At 41.3% G+C, this 15,764-nt stretch overlaps 1 protein-coding gene across 4 annotated transcripts in view; it reads right to left on the bottom strand.

The window, feature by feature from the left end:
- The window catches only part of LOC117873626 (carbonic anhydrase 13-like), a 59,828-nt gene extending 44,952 nt beyond the window's left edge, over positions 1-14,876 (bottom strand). For 3 of the 4 annotated variants that reach the window (XR_004644776.1, XM_034763211.1, XM_034763213.1), the window contains exons 1-3: positions 14,751-14,846; positions 13,138-13,192; positions 3,791-3,988 (exon numbers count right to left, since the gene is read on the bottom strand). Coding sequence is in view for 3 of the 4 variants with exons in the window: in XM_034763211.1 (XP_034619102.1) it covers positions 3,791-3,988; positions 13,138-13,192 (253 nt within the window). In the remaining variant the exon portion in view is untranslated. Of the gene's footprint in view, positions 1-3,790; positions 3,989-13,137; positions 13,193-14,750 lie in introns of all 4 variants that reach the window. The other variant, XM_034763212.1, reaches the window with a different exon arrangement.
- Between the last annotated feature and the right edge of the window lie 888 nt (positions 14,877-15,764).

The following is a 15,764-nucleotide window of genomic DNA, read 5'->3' as shown; positions in this document are numbered from 1 at the left end:
CTAAGAAGCAATGCACTTAAATTTCAGCAAAGGAGGTTTAGGTTGGACATTAGGAAAAAATTCCTAACTGTCAGGGTGGTTAACCACTGGAATAAATTGCCTAGGGAGGTTGTGGAATCTCCATCATTGGAGATTTTTAAGAGCAGGTTAGACAAACACCTGTCAGGGATGGTCTAGATAATACTTAGCCCTGGCATAAGTGCAGGGCACTAGATGACCTCTCAAGGTCCCTTCCAGTCCTGTGATTCTATGATACCTCAGCATGTTCAGTGTTGGATGTACTTCTGTAAGGAATACTTCTGCTGGACTCTCTTGACCCAACTTATTTATATAAATAATATGTTTCATATTTAAAGTGCCAGTGTCATGACAAAAAGTTAGAAATGGGCCCAACTCTAACTTCAGATCTGAACCTATATTCAGACTTCATGGGCTAGATTTTCTCCAGTGCCAGATGCGCTAAAGATTCATATATCCCTTCATGCTTCAACCACCATTCCAGAGGACGTGTCCATGCTGATGATGGGTTCTGCTTGATAAGGATCCAAAGCAGATTATTTTCATCATCTGAGTCAGATGCCACCAGCAGATGGTTGATTTTCTTTTTTGGTGGTTCGGGTTCTGTAGTTTCCGCATCAGAGTGTTGCTCTTTTAAGACTTCTTAAAGCATGCTCTACACCTTGTCCCTCTCAGATTTTGGAAGGCACTTTAAATTCTTGGGTCAAGTGCTGTAGCTATTTTTATAAATTTCACATTAGTAACTTCTTTGTGTTTTGTCAAATCTGCAGTGAAAATGTTCTTAAACGAGCAACATGTGCTGGGTCATCATCTGAGATTGCTATAACATGAAATATTTGGCAGAATGCGGGTAAAACAGAGCAGGAGACATACAATTCTCCCCCAAGGAGTTCAGTCACAAATTTAATTAACACATTTTTTTTTAATGAGCATCATCAGCATGGAAGCATGTCCTCTGGAATGATGGCCAAAGCATGAAGGGGAATACACATCTTTAGCATATCTGGCACGTAAATACCTTGCAATGCCGGCTACAAAAGTTCTTCAAAAGTACGCCTGTTCTCACTTTCAGGTGACATTTTAAATAAGAAGTGGGCAGCATTATCTTCCATAAATGTAAACAAATTTGTTTGTCTTAGTGATTGGCTGAACAAGAAGTAGGACTCAGTGGGCTTGTAGACTCTGTAGACTTTACATTGTTTTGTTTTTGAGTGCAGTTATGTAACAAAAATATTAACATTTGTAAGTTGCACTTTCATGATAAAGAGAATACACTACAGTACTTGTATGAGGTGAATTGAAAAATACTATTTCTTTTATCATTTTTACAGTGCAAATATTTGTAATAAAAATAATATAAAGTGAGCACTGTGCACTTTGTGTTCTATGTTTTAATTGAAATCAATATATTTGAAAATGTAGAAAAACTTCCAAAAAAATTTAGTAAATTTTACTTGGTATTCTATTGTTTAACAGTGTGATTAAAGCTGGGATTAATCGCGATTAATTTATTTTAGTTAGTTGCATGAGTTAACTGTGATTAATCGACAGCCCTACAAATAAGCAAACTGAAAAATATGCTTTGTTCAAGGAAATATTCAATAATTCATCAAAAAGTTCCCAATACAATTATCTGTAACCCTTTTTCATAGCATATCACTGTTCCATTTTCTGTTTACAAACATTTTCATTCAAAATAATTAGGGTTACCATTCTTCGGGATTCTGCCGGACATGTCTGGCTTTTTTGAGTTAAAAATAGCATCCGGAGGGAATTTGTAAATGTCCGGATTTCCCCCCCATGCAGAGCACGCGCACTGACAGGGCAGCCGGCCGGATCGTGCCACTCACACGGGGCTTTGGCAGCCAGAGCCCCTCCTCTGCTTCCCCCTCCTCTCCCCTGCAACTTGAGATCACTCCCCTCCTCTCTTTCCCTCCCTCCCCCTCCCTGCATTTGCAGATCGCCGGCCGGCCATTCGCATCAGGCCTCCGGCAGTCTGGAGCTCCTCCCCCTGCTCCTGCTCCCCCTCCCCTGCTGCCCAGCGCGCCACTCCACAGCACTCTGTTCTGAGCAGCACAGTAAGGGGGCCAGGGGGTCGGAGAAGGGGCAGGGAGGTTCTGGAGGGGGCAGTCAAGAGACAGGGAGCAGAGGGGTTTAGATGGGTCAAGAGTTCTGGGGCGGGCGCTGTCAGGGGGTGGGGAGTGGTTGGATGGGGCGTGGGAGTCCCTGGTGTCTGTCTGGGGGTGGGGGTGTGGATAAGGGTTGGGGCAGTCAGGGGACAGGTAGGGGATAGGGTCCTAGGGGGCCAGTTAGGATGGGGGGAAGGTCTCAGGAGGGGACAGTCAGGGGACAAGGAGTGGGGGGAGAGGGTTGAGGGTTCTGAGGGGAGCAGGGAGTGGAAGGGGCAGGGGCAGGGCTAGGGCAGGATGGGGGCGGGGCTCCTCCCGTCCTCTCTTTTTGATTGTTGAAATATGGTAACCCTAAAATAATGTCTGCTGTGCTGGAATCTTCATATGGTTACAGCTTCTGCATAAGTAATGTGGCATGTACTGCCTTGTGAATATACTGCACAATAGGGTAAAGTGTAACAATGTTTACAGAAGTTTACAAGTTTCAACAATTGGGAAGATATAGTAAATGCAAGGAAATGAAACTGTTGCCTAAAGCAGTTCCTCATTCCTCTGTAACATAGGAAGGAAGGATTCTCCTGCTCAGCTTTCTTTGTAAATCTTATTTTGGTCCATGCTCACTTTCCTAACTATCCTAAACTTGGTAATACATACAAACAACCTTTGATCTTACAGCACCTGCTAATGAAACTGAGTTACAAAGAAGGGTTTGAGAATATTTACTCATACATCCTGACATCCTGCAAATGTCAAACAGAAAAATCAAAACACTTCTTTACTAAATTGGGTTTATTTTCTCACTTGCCTTTATAACAAAGGCTTCTCTCACCAACCTTCTCCAAATAGTGAGGCAGTATCTGAAATTAACAGATCAACCACAAGAGGCTTCTCTCACTTCTGAAGGGCTACACTTTTATTGTTTGAAAAAGAGCTTTCTGTAGATGCAAGCTTGCCTCTCTGCTATGCAAAGGAGGCATTCTGAAAACCCATATGAAGTCAATAAATATAACAGAATGTTTTTTGGACAGGACAACCTCTGAGCCTCCATAGTTGTTTGCAAAAGGGGAGTCAATGGGTGTTTAAAACAAACAAACAAACAAACAAAAAAGAATGGGACAATGACATTTCTTAGAAAGAAAAAGGATCCTTTGACATATAATTTCTTTGTTCTTTATTGATCAACTCTTGACATGAGTTCAGAGCTAGGACACAAATCATGCAATACCTGCATTTAAATGCAGATAAGAGACTTGAGTGGACTTTGTTCACTTGAATGGACCTGCAATAAGACACAAAAGCTCCTTCCATGCTGTGGAGCAGTGTTTGAAAAATGTGTTATAAAACAATTCAAACTGGGGGTTGAACGTTGTACGGATGAGACCATAACATGTGGGAAAAAATTAACAGAATGTGATCCTAGGCATTTTCTGAGAACTGTGATTTAGAACTTCTTTAAGAAATCATCTCAAAATTGCAACATACTGAAAAGCAGGAAAAATTATCACTTTTGGACTCAGAAAACTACAGTGTTACTGTTCATATGACATCATATAATCTCCAGTGTAACATACCCAGACTGTACTCCATTCATGAGACAGGGAAAGAAAGAAAGAAAGTACAATTAAATATGAACAGAAACAAACCTGATTTATTTTCTGTGTCATCAAATTCTACACTTGTGGAGTGTCCATTGTTGAGGATGACTTTAGCAGAAGTTGGATCATAGTTAGGGTTAATAGGAGGTAGAGCGGGGTCATATTTGGTTTCTTCAGTTTGGATGTCAATGGGGGACTGACGGTCTCCATTAGCAACAGGGAAAACCTCTTTCCAGCGAGCAGGCCCTAAAATTCATTAGAAGAAAGTGAGGAAGAAGGGGAGAGAAGGTGTTTTAAATTAATTAATTAATTATACTGTGTTTGCTATTTTCATAGAAAAAAGGAATTGACAAATGAGAAAATCAATCACAAGAACTCACCTGGATTATCTTAATTAATTGTATCTATTTATTTTAAATTAAAAACAGAAAGATTCACCAAAGAATGGAATTCAATATATCATACAGCTGTCTCTGCTGGGTCATCAGACAGCTCTTTGGTCTCATCACAGATCCTTCTCCAGTCTAATTGATCAAACACAAATTAGAACATTAGTTTGGCACTTTTTGCCTCTTCCCAGGTATTTCTAGCCAATCGGAATGCAGCAGGCACCCGTACATTCAGTAAGCTCAGAGATACTTAACTCTTCATCTGAGCAACACCAATATCTAACAAGTTTTCCTTCCAGTCCAGTGTCTTGCCTCCGGCGTACTGTGAGCTTCAACTGAATTTTCAGGCCACCAAAGACCTTGCTTTAATCCAACACAGTGTCTCATCTAGACCTCAGTACATTTTCTTTCCCCAAGGCCCCCTCTTCATTGTATCCCTGGAGGCAGAAGCTCTGACAGTGTGGCCCCAATGGATCTACACTGTCATAAAACAGGGGGATGCCAAGAGAGGCAGAGGGCTTCTGCACAGAATTTTCATGTGGGGATTGTGACATTGCACTCCATATAATTTTATAAAAAATATGCTACAGCTGTGCATATCTCTCTATCAGTATTATAGAGGGCGGACCATTTATGAGTTTACACTGTATAAGCTTTATACAGAGTAAAACAGGTTTGGATCCCATTGGGAGCTGGGTGTCTGGGTGCTAGAGACAGGAGCACTTCTTAAGCCGTTTTCAGTTAAGTCTGCAGCTTTGGGGGCGTGGTTCAGACCCTGGGTCTGTGTTGCAACAGAGTAGCATGTCTGGCTCAACAAGACAGGGTTCTGGGGTCCCCAGCTGGCAGGGGAAATGGGCTCAGAGGTAGTCTCAGCATATCAGGTGGCAGTCCCAAGGGGGTCTCTGTGACCCAACCTGTCACAGGGATGCTGGGGTTTGTGCATAGACAAGTTAAGTACTTCCATTCTGATCCTGCAGGACACTTCTCCAGCATTTGTTATCACTGATCAAATTCTCCTGTCCCACTAGCCACAGAGGTGGATGGAGTTTCCTTGAAATGGCTCAACTCATACTTCTGTGTTCAGGGGCATTCTGGACAACTGTATCTCCATCTTTAGAGCCCACACAAGTGGAGTTCCATAAGGATCAGTCCTTTCCCCCTTCTCGCCCCGGCCTCCATTTTATTCAGGAAGGAGCCAATGGATGAGATGGTGAGGCCAAATACGTTGAGGTGTCAACAGTATACAGATGACACCTCACTCTATATCTCCTTTATGACAAATGTAAACAGCACCATCTCTCAGCATGCTCAGTGTTTAGCCAAAATCCGCATATGGAAGGAGTGTAAATGGCTAAAAATGAATCTAGCAAGACTAAGAGGATGCTACTAAGAGGAGGAAATAATTTTGAGGAATTTGTTTCCTCTATAAACTCCTCCTTCTCCCATTATTAAGGGCATCTGCTTTCAAAATTGTTAAGTCTGTCTGTGCTTGGGGTCCTTTAGGTCTCCTCAGTGCTACCATAAACCCAAACAGAGATTGAGGGGGGGCGGGGGGTTGGGGGGAACCCACACAAACAAAGAATAAGGACCAGAAGTTTATATCCCATCCTGTCACTCTCAGAATTAGGGCACAATAATCCAGTCATTTATAACCTTTTGATTATTACAAATTTGTTATACATAGGCTTAACAGAATTTGATGTTATATAATTTTGATGGATACTATCAATGTTTATTTTTAAGCTTTTTCCATTTTTATTTATTTAAATTTTCACAGTTGCATAAAACTGTGGGGTGAGGAAGGGGTTAACATCACATGTAAAAATATACAAAGTAAACATCCTTAAATCAAATAAATTCTCAATCAGCATTTTTCTTACTGTGCCTATCTGTAAATTTCAATTATTATGGATACAAATATTTTTTTCATCAGTTTGTGTGTGTGACATTTACTAACATTCAGTGATAAAAATATAATTCTTCCCAAACTAATTACATTCAGGAATAAAGCCACACATACTGAACAAGTTCCACCTGGTATAAAATACAGCAGCCCGTCTATTTAATAACACAGGTTACGATACACTCTCTGCACTGGTTGCCTATTGAATACAGAGTCCAGTATGAGATCTCTGTCCCAGTAATTAACGTTCTCTTCAAGACTGGCCCTAACTACTAAAAACACCCTCCTTCCTTCAGTCATCAAGACCTGCCATGGCAGCAACATTCCATTAAGACAACAAAATGGTTTATTAGTAGGGGCAGATTCATGCGTGCAGGAGACAGTATGTTCCCAGGAGCTGGGTCTGGACCACGGAGTTCATTCCTGTGTATAATAAAACTAACCATGATTCTCACATATTCATAACTAAATGTCAAGCTCATCATTCTGAATTGTCTTTCCTTTAGTAACATCTTCATGCATCCCAATAAAAAACAAACAAAACTATTTCTCTTACAGACTAGAAACAAATGCTGCTTTGAATGATTCTTCTAGCTCTTGTTGATCTGGTGGACTCAGATATGGGCATTTGACTTTTGATGTATTTAAACAAGTTCTACTGATTTGTCTCAATAACCTTGGCTATCTGGTCTACATATTCCCTGGCTTTCCATATGTATAATAATAATAACAACAATAATTTGTGCTTTCTTTGTAAGACTGAATGAATTTCCATTTTATTTTGTTCATAAAAGGTTAGAAAATAATGACAGGCAAAATAAAGAATTTTGGTATAAATCTGTGATAATCAGGAAACAATAGTACAAGAGATATACCGAACTGAGTGTAGGATTATCACTTTTAAGGAGACACAAAAGAGATATTCTTGATATTGAGCAAAATTTATTGGTGAGGAGTTAGCTATGTAGGGCCAGCTTCTGATATTTGTTTTTTTGAGTAGCCCCATTAGTACTTAGTATGAGTCAGAGTATCAGAATCTGGCTATATAGATTTCAGGGTATAAATTAAAAGCAGGAACAATATTAGAAGCAATGGTAAATCAGATGCTGAGTAGTTGTCTCACTGTGCAAATAGATTTCAATGGGATTACTCAAGGAGTAAGGAAGTATGAGAACCTAGCCCATGGTAACTTGTGTTGGCACCACTATTATCCTCTGATAAAAGTGCAATTGACTTGTCTCCTCAGTATTAGAAATGTACCAGTATCACAATGTTAGCCCACTATTACACTGCTAAATTCATTCTAGGGATGCTATTAAATACTCTTGAAACGTCAGCTTCATTCACACCAGGCTTGCTTGTCTCCATCATTCAAACTAGCTGTGCCCTTTCCTCATCCATTTTGGCTCCATCTTCCCCTAGCACATTCAGTGCTTTACAACTAATGGCCTAAATCTGAGAGGTGTTGCGTACCTTTCACATTCATTGATTTCAAATGGAGTGCTTGGTACTCAGTACCTCATAGGCCCTAAAATAGCATCAATGTGTCATGTCAGGGCAAGTCTACACTGGCAGAGCTAAAGCAGCACTTTAACATGCCTTGTGTGGTCGCGGCACAGAGCTCTCCCAGCGCTCTAAAAAACCCACCTCAATGAGGGACGTAGCTCCGAGCGCTGGGGCACTGTTTACACTGGCGCTTTACAGTGCTGCTTTACACCCGCGCTTAGGGGGGGTGTTTTTTCACATTCCTGAGCAAGAAAGTTGCAGTGCTGTTAATTGCCAAGGTAGACAAGCCCTCAGTGTGTCCAAAAAAGCTTACTTGAGTTATAGGAAAGCAGTTTTAGAAAGCACTTTCTCCTCTAATCACTTCCATAAAGAAAGTACAGCTCTCCTAAACAACATAGGGAAAATGCACAGAATAGGTCTCAGAGAAGAGCAATAATTTACATGTCAGATAAAAGGCTGACTGCACACAGCATAGAGGTAGAGACTTTCGGTCTGGGATTTGTCCGAGGGTAATTTTTAGTTACTAAGATGGAATCTCAAAATCTATTAACTAAATAGCAGAATTTACAATACACATCTTACTAGCTTGAAATGGCAGATCAAGAAGTCATCATAGCTTTTTACTTCAAACGCAACTATTTTAAAGTCATAAGTTGACAGCCAAAAAACCTAATGTTACCAATCTAATGTTAACAATTTATTTAACCACTAAATAGTTTGTAATCGAATGCCTAAAACACAACAAAACCAGATTAATAATTTATTTTGAAATTATTACTGACAACTACTTCATCCTTAAGTGGGAGAGAATTTTCTTGTGAATTATTGTAACAAAGACAATTTTATCTTCTCTGGACTTGTGACAGATAAAGTAGGTGTAGGGAGGTCATATTACCTCTGTATTTGGCACTTTGCAAGCACTACTGGAAAACTGTGTCCAGTTCTGGTGTCCACAATTCAAGAACGATGTTGATAAATTAGAGAGGGTTCAGAGAAGAGCCATGAAAATGTTTGAGAGATTGGAAAACTATGTCCTGTAGTGACAGGAGCGCAATCTATTTAGCTTAACAAAGAAAGGTTAAGGGGTGACTAGTTCACAATCTGTAGGTACATTATGGGGAACAGAAATTTGATAATTGGCTCTTTAATCTAGCAGACAAATATAAAACAAAATCCAATGGCTGAAAGTTGAAGCTAGACACAGATTGGAAATAAGGCATACATTTTTGGAACAACTCACCAAAGATTGTGTTGGACTCTCCATCACTGGCAATCAAGATTGGATGCTTTTCTAAAAGATAGGCTGTAGTTCAAAAAGGAATTATTTCAGGTAAATCCTATGGCCTGGACTTTGCAGGAGGCCCGAATAGATGTCACAGTGGTCCCTTTTGGCTTTAGAATATATGAAAAGGCCTGATTCTGCAAGTCTGGTTGGAAACTGTTTTGGTACATAAAATACATGGACCAGTACAAGGCATTAGCTAGCTGTGCACCCAAAAGTTTACTTTGGTTTAAAAAAGAAATTGCAGAAATATGTAACAGAGATGTGCATCTGCTTTTCTACTTTTCATAAGTCAAGAGGGTCAGATTCACTTGTTTGCATCACTCTAGTGACACAAAGCAACCATAAACTTTGGCTTTTCAGTGAATCTGGCCAGAAGGTCAAAATGTTTTAGTCTTTAACTTTTCTTATTTATACATTATGGCCAAATTCAGTGCTGACCTACATTCTGTGAAACCCTATTTAAAATCAATGGGATTTAATGGATTGTTAATCACTGCAGAATTTGATCTGTGACCTATATGCCTCCATTGTGCCAGGAAGATGTTGTTTGCTTCCCCCATTCTAATGTTGAATGCACTTCCTTAAAGGAAAGTTGATACACACTTTCACAATATGCCCACATGACTTGCCTAAGAAACTCAAAGTAATCTGTAATGGATATACTAATTTATTTCCTTACATTTCTGGATATACTAAGAGAACTTTGCTCCAAAACCTGTTCTTTGGACTCATGCCTTTTCTTTCTGGTGACGGTCGTCAGGAAAATACTGTATCCTTTGTTAGTGGAAATCGTCTATACTTAAGGAACGGCCAAATGTTGAGTGCTCTAAAGGAAAAATGTGTAGCAGTGGCTCAAGAAACTATCACTTGACACTGACAGTCTGGCCAGATATTGCACAGTATCTAATTTTCCATTTTTGGTTAAGTTTATGGATAAGGTTGTAATGAGGAGGACTCAGATCTTCTTGACTCTTGTCAATCTGACTTCAGACCTTGTTACTGTAATGGGACTGCACTACTAGCATTGGTCACTGATCTCTTACCAATGTAAAAAAATATGAGGTGATATCCTGTCTCTATTGAAGTAAGTGTCAAACTCCCATTGACTTCACTGGGGCCAGGAATTCATCGCAGGTGTCCATGATGATGTTAATGGATCTATCAGATACCTTCAAAACCATGCAGATCTGAGTGCAAGTAGATGGGTCTGCCTTGCAGTTATTTCATTCTCTTCTGAGGCTTGGTCTTGGTCTACACAAGGAACTTATGTTGGTATAACTATGTCGCTCAGGGGTGTGGAAAATCTGCACCCCAAGTGACATAGTTATACCAACCTAATCCCCAGTGTAGACAGTGCTATGTCAACGGATGGGCTTCTCCCATTGACATAGCTACTGCCTCTCGAGGAAGTGGATTAACTACAGCAATGAGAGACGCTCTCACGTTGGCGTAGCTAGCATCTTCTCTAAGTGCTACAGCAGTGCAGCTGCACCGGTGCAGCGCTGTAAGTGTAGATAAGCCCTGCCAAAGAGATCCCAGAAAGTATTTTGTTAAGAATCCCAGGGACTGTTAAATGATTATATAGCAACAGTGACCAGGATGTTTTTCCCTCCATCTGAAGATTGCATTCCTTTATCGTGCTTGCAAAGCTCACTTTACGTCACCCATATGTTTGTCACTTCAAGATTAGGCTATTGCAATCCGCTTCACATAGGGCTACACCCTGTATCAACTTGGAAACTGAAGCTCATGAAGAGGACAGCCATGCCTGTGTTAAGAGATGCAGCTTGTCATGATGAGCACATGATACCAGTGCTCCAAAATCTCCTCTGGCTGCCTGCTGATTTTCAGGTGGCGTTAAAAGTAGTGGCGTTCACCTATAAAACCCTAAATATCTTGGGACCTGACTATCAGAGATACTATATGCATTTGGGGGGCAGGATTCAGGTGAGGGTGTAGATTTATATTTGTAGACATGAATTGGTGTTTTGCAGGAGCTGAGTTGAGGATATTCAGTTTGTGGACTGGCTTCTTTTATACAGAGTAAGGTTGTTGGTTTGTTGTTGGATTACATCTTTGATTATTTGTAAAGAGCAACTATAGCATGGATTTATCCCACACAAAAAACTTAAATTGAAGTTAAGGTCACTAGCACATCACAGTGCTCTAAGAAAATATTGTTTCACAAGAATGCTAGCGCTAAATAAAATAAAAGTTAGAAATGCAGAGTTCAGCGTGTACTTCTCAAACCAGACACTGAAATTAACCTACCTATGGGGGCAGAGGTATGCCCTGAGAAACTCAAACATTCTTATTACTTTATCCACAACAGTTTAATTTTTATCAGTGACCACAAAAAGACTTTAATCCTAAAATAGCTGCAACAGCTTTATAACTTTCTTTACAGTCATACACAGTACACATACATGCATTTTTCAAATTCCTTATTAGAGAAATAGCATGGTAAAGGTAACCATTCCCCATTTGTCATTAAGGGGCCAATCCTGTCAAGTGCTGAGAGCACCCATCTCTTCATAGGAGGTGCTAAGCACCTTACAGGACCGAGCCCTATTCCACATGGCAGCCAGTTCTCCAAGTGCCACTACTGTGCCTCCCTATATTAATATCAGATGCCTACATCATGTGAAATAGGAGAACTTATAAGAAAAAAGCAAAGATTAGTGTGGTGACAAAGTAACCCTCTTAGTATTGATGACGTAAATGCATTGGACAATCTGCATTGACCATTTCATCCAGTTGGAACCAGGGAATATAGTGTATATCTATAGCTATATAGCATACCAGTGAGTATAGTGCATCTCGATATCTATCTATCTATTTATACACTGGGACATACACACACAAATACAGTGTAATGCTTGAAAAAATTCACTTGCTCTCTTAACAGTGATAAGCAGAAAGCTTTTCCTGGCAGGTGGCACCTAAACCATCAATTTGTGCAAACATAAACTTTCATTTTTTAAAAAAAAAGCTTTAATCTTTATGGTTGCAAAGATAACATCCAAAATGTGAACTGAATGTAAAGCATTGCAGTTTTACCTTCCTGAATCTGCAGGGAGACAGCTTTAGTATCTTTGCTGCTCTTCAAATAGCAGCTTTGCCAAGCAGCAGCACCCTGCTATTTGAAGAGCAGCAAAGACACTAAAAAGCTGTCTCCCTGCAGAATCAGGAAGACACAACTGCATTGGCAGAATGAAATTAAAACTAGGTAGTTTATAGAACATACTCGGAATCATGTAGAGCAGTGAAACTGTCAAGAATCACATCAATTTCATACTTCTGCTGCTCGGCAAAGCTCTGAGCAAGAGCAGAGACAGGCAATGGAGAATCAAAAAGATGAGGAACTAAACAGAAATGTTGCTAGGGAGGAGTAGAGAGCAGATACCACTTCCACAGATTGACTAATGAAGATCTGCCTGTCTAGCAACAGCTGGGGGCTCTCAAGGGGGAGAAGAGAGAGAATATTGGTGGGGTTAAGGGGTGTGTAGAGTTTCAAGTTTATCAGTCATCAAGCAGAGCCTGATATGAGAGATTTGGGCCTCCATAGGGTCCAGGGACAGAAAACTGATAGACATTCCAACACCCTCCCCTTTCCCAGAAGCTGGGAGGGTGGAGAAGAAGGAGAGGAAGGGTATCTTATCTGGACCTTGCAGGTGGGGCCCAGAATTCTTGTTTTTTAGGTTTCAGCCTCCATAAAGGAGGAGTTGTCATACATTATTCAATTTGGGGGAGGGGAGAGGGACAGGATAGAGTATAATGTATAACAATAGAGAACAAATCTAATCATTTCAACATTGCCACATTTCCACATCACCCAACCATTCTGAAAAGTATATCCCCACAAGTGCAGTGAAAACAGAGAGAGGTAGAGAAAGAAGGCAGAGACTTGCATAGCTATTCCTCCTGACTCCCAATCTATAAAAGACATAGTCACCATATAGCTACACGTTCACATTTCTCATTTGGTTACCTGTGTAGCAATGAAACAATTTCAGAATTTTTAAGTTTTATTTATTTTATTAGGGCTGCCTCTCTTCATGAACTCACTGAAAACAAAATCTTGAATTCTCCTTTCACTCACACTTGCGTCAATCAGGAGCAACTCCACTGAAGTCATTTGCCATTATAGATGAGAGGAAAATCATCCCCCAACACTAAGAACAAATAAATCAATCCTGAGAGTTCAAAAAAGAATGAGAAGATTGAGGGAAATCTGAAAATGTTGAAAAAAAAATCACTTGCCAACTCACCAGTGGTGAGCAGAAATAGGTCACATTCTGCTCTTACTTACAAAGGTGTAAATCCTGAGTAACTCTGACTTCAATGGAAGTATTTGGAATTGACATCTGTGTAACAGAGCAGAACTTAGCTGAAGTCAGTAAGAAATTCCTTAATACAATAGCTACAATTAACGCAACCATTTAAAAATACAGCTGATGTTGACTGTCCATATGCAAATTAAACAAGCATCATTCTAACAGGAACATGCTTGAATAGTTTTGTAGGAACAATTATATTACTTAGCCATTAACCAATACACCGTTCTCATAGAGTATACACTAAAACACAGCTCTTCAACTTGCAATGTTCTGTAATTTATCTACAGATGCAGCTCAACCTGCTGCATATTCCTTTGAGTTATACTCCATCCAGCTAAACTCTCTTACAAACACGATAGCTGCCAAAGTCATTTTTAAAGTTTTAAGTCCTCTAAGAGCGCAAATACATTTTCACTGTCTCTGTATCTACTTTTGATGACCAGCAGCCACTCACAATCTGGCAGTGCATCATCTGGATAACTCTTCTTATATGAAAGAAACAGTTACTGTCACTGAATCAGTGTACAAGGTAGTTTTTTCTTTTTATAATATAGGGCCATATTCTGCTATGCCTCCTCCACAAGTAGCCCCATTGATTTTAGTGGAGATATTCAGAGAGTAAGGCATCACTTAACTCCAGTAAAGATGGCAGATTCTGGCTCTTAGAATTCTGGTGCTTTGGTACCACGCTCATTACAAATATGATTGATTGACTGGTTGATAGATGTAGAAGCAAAAAGCAGGCTGTAAGGAACTAACATTTCTTTTACAAACACTCTTTTAGCAGTGCTAAATAGGAGAAAACAAAAATTAATACTGCAAAAATAAAAGGAGGGGGAATCAAATTCCTATAGAATAGTTATTAAATTGTTTACCATTTAGCTGATAAATATATACTTCCAAGTGCAAACACATTGCCATTAGCATGAAGAACTATTCTAATTAAAGCCGGTTGGTCTATTTCCACTAACAGCTATTACAGAGCTTGATAATAGAACAATATTTCTTATCCGAGGATAAACCCCTTATCTCTCAAGAGCAAAAATGTTCTAATGGTGAACTATTTGGCTGTGCTAAGAAAAAAAATAACCTGCCTAAGTCCACTTCAAAACCTAATCTTTGACCCAAAGGTTGTGCTGCAGTGTTGACACTGCCTGACACCAGGATGTCCCCTCTGGGGAAATGGGCAAGATCTACCTCACTCACCTGGAGTGAAAGAAACTCTCCCATGTTGAGTTGCCTCCTGCAGGGGCTCCCTAGCGTGACACCTGCTTGCTCAAGTCGGTGCTAATAACCAGAAGAGAGAACGACCCAAGGACCATTACTGGGGCAGTACCAGCTCCAGCGGGGAAAAGCTGTTCAACCTGACAACTCAGCGCAGGCACCAAATTTCCCCTGCTCTCAACAGCAGCCTCGTCCCCTACAGCTCCCAGCGCCCGCGCTCAACCTCCTGCGGGCAGCCCCCTCACTGTAGAGGACGAAAAGTTGGAGCAAACGCTGGGGCAACCCCTGCTGCTGCCGAGCCACGGTTGGCTTCTCTCACCTGGGCTCACCCCCCTGCCTCCCACGAGCTGTCCCCCCTCACCGTTGTGCTCGTCGTATCCCCAGTGCAGCATGGCCACCCACGTCCCTGCTTGCTGGCGAGAGGAGCAGAACGTCTGGCTGGACGGAGCAAGACACAGGGCGCTCTGAAGGAGGCAGGCGGCGCCCAGAGGCTGATAAAAGTCTCTGAAGGAGGCTAGGCGCCGCTTGTAATTCCCACCTTCCGCCAGCTGGGGGACCTGGCCCCATCCAGCGCGGAGTCCCCTAAAGGAGGTAACATTGCTCGAGTAGCAACAGCCAGGACTGTGATTCCAACCGCTGATAGGATCATTTGTGTTCCTATTCATCAGGGATGGGCCTGAACACAAACCTTGGACCTGAAAAAGGCCAAGACTGTGAAGAGTTCAGATCTGGACCCAAACTTTGCTGTTCCCATCTGAGTTGTTTATTAATAGTGACATTTTTAACAAAGGAGGTTTGCTTGCTGTCCAATGTTGCAGGGGGGTAAGTGGCACCTGATAGTGCTCAGCATCCTGCAGCATTAGGCTCCTCACCCATGCATCTAGACAGGGCCGGCTCCAGGGTTTTGGCGGCCCCAAGTAGCCAAAAAAAAAAAAAAAAAAAAAGCCGCGATCGCGATTTGCGGCGGCAATTTGGTGGGATATCCTTCGCTCCGAGCGGGAGTGAGGGACCGTCTGCCGAATTGCCACCGAATAGCTGGACGTTCTGCCCCTCTCTGGAGTGGCCGCCCCAAGCACCTGCATCTGGTGCCTGGAGCCAGCCCTGCATCTAGATAAGCCCCAGTCCTGCAACTGGATCCAGGCAGGTGCAGGGGTCTGCCTGCACAGCTCCAATTGCAGGAGTGGGCTTTAAATAGTACAGGATGTGCAGCAAACTGACTTCATGTCAGTTAAAGGATTCAAAGCCTCTCCCCTCAAAAGCAAGAGAAAGAATCAAGAAAACACCTAAGTTATACCATACAGGAAAAGGCCTTGTAAATGTCTATGCATTTTATGACCCTCATCATCAGAGTAGCTGAGTATGTCCCAAGTATTTA

Source organism: Trachemys scripta, chromosome 2, assembly GCF_013100865.1.
Source record: "Trachemys scripta elegans isolate TJP31775 chromosome 2, CAS_Tse_1.0, whole genome shotgun sequence".
Taxonomy (NCBI): Eukaryota; Metazoa; Chordata; order Testudines; family Emydidae; genus Trachemys; species Trachemys scripta.
This window is presented reverse-complemented; position numbering and strand designations above follow the sequence as displayed.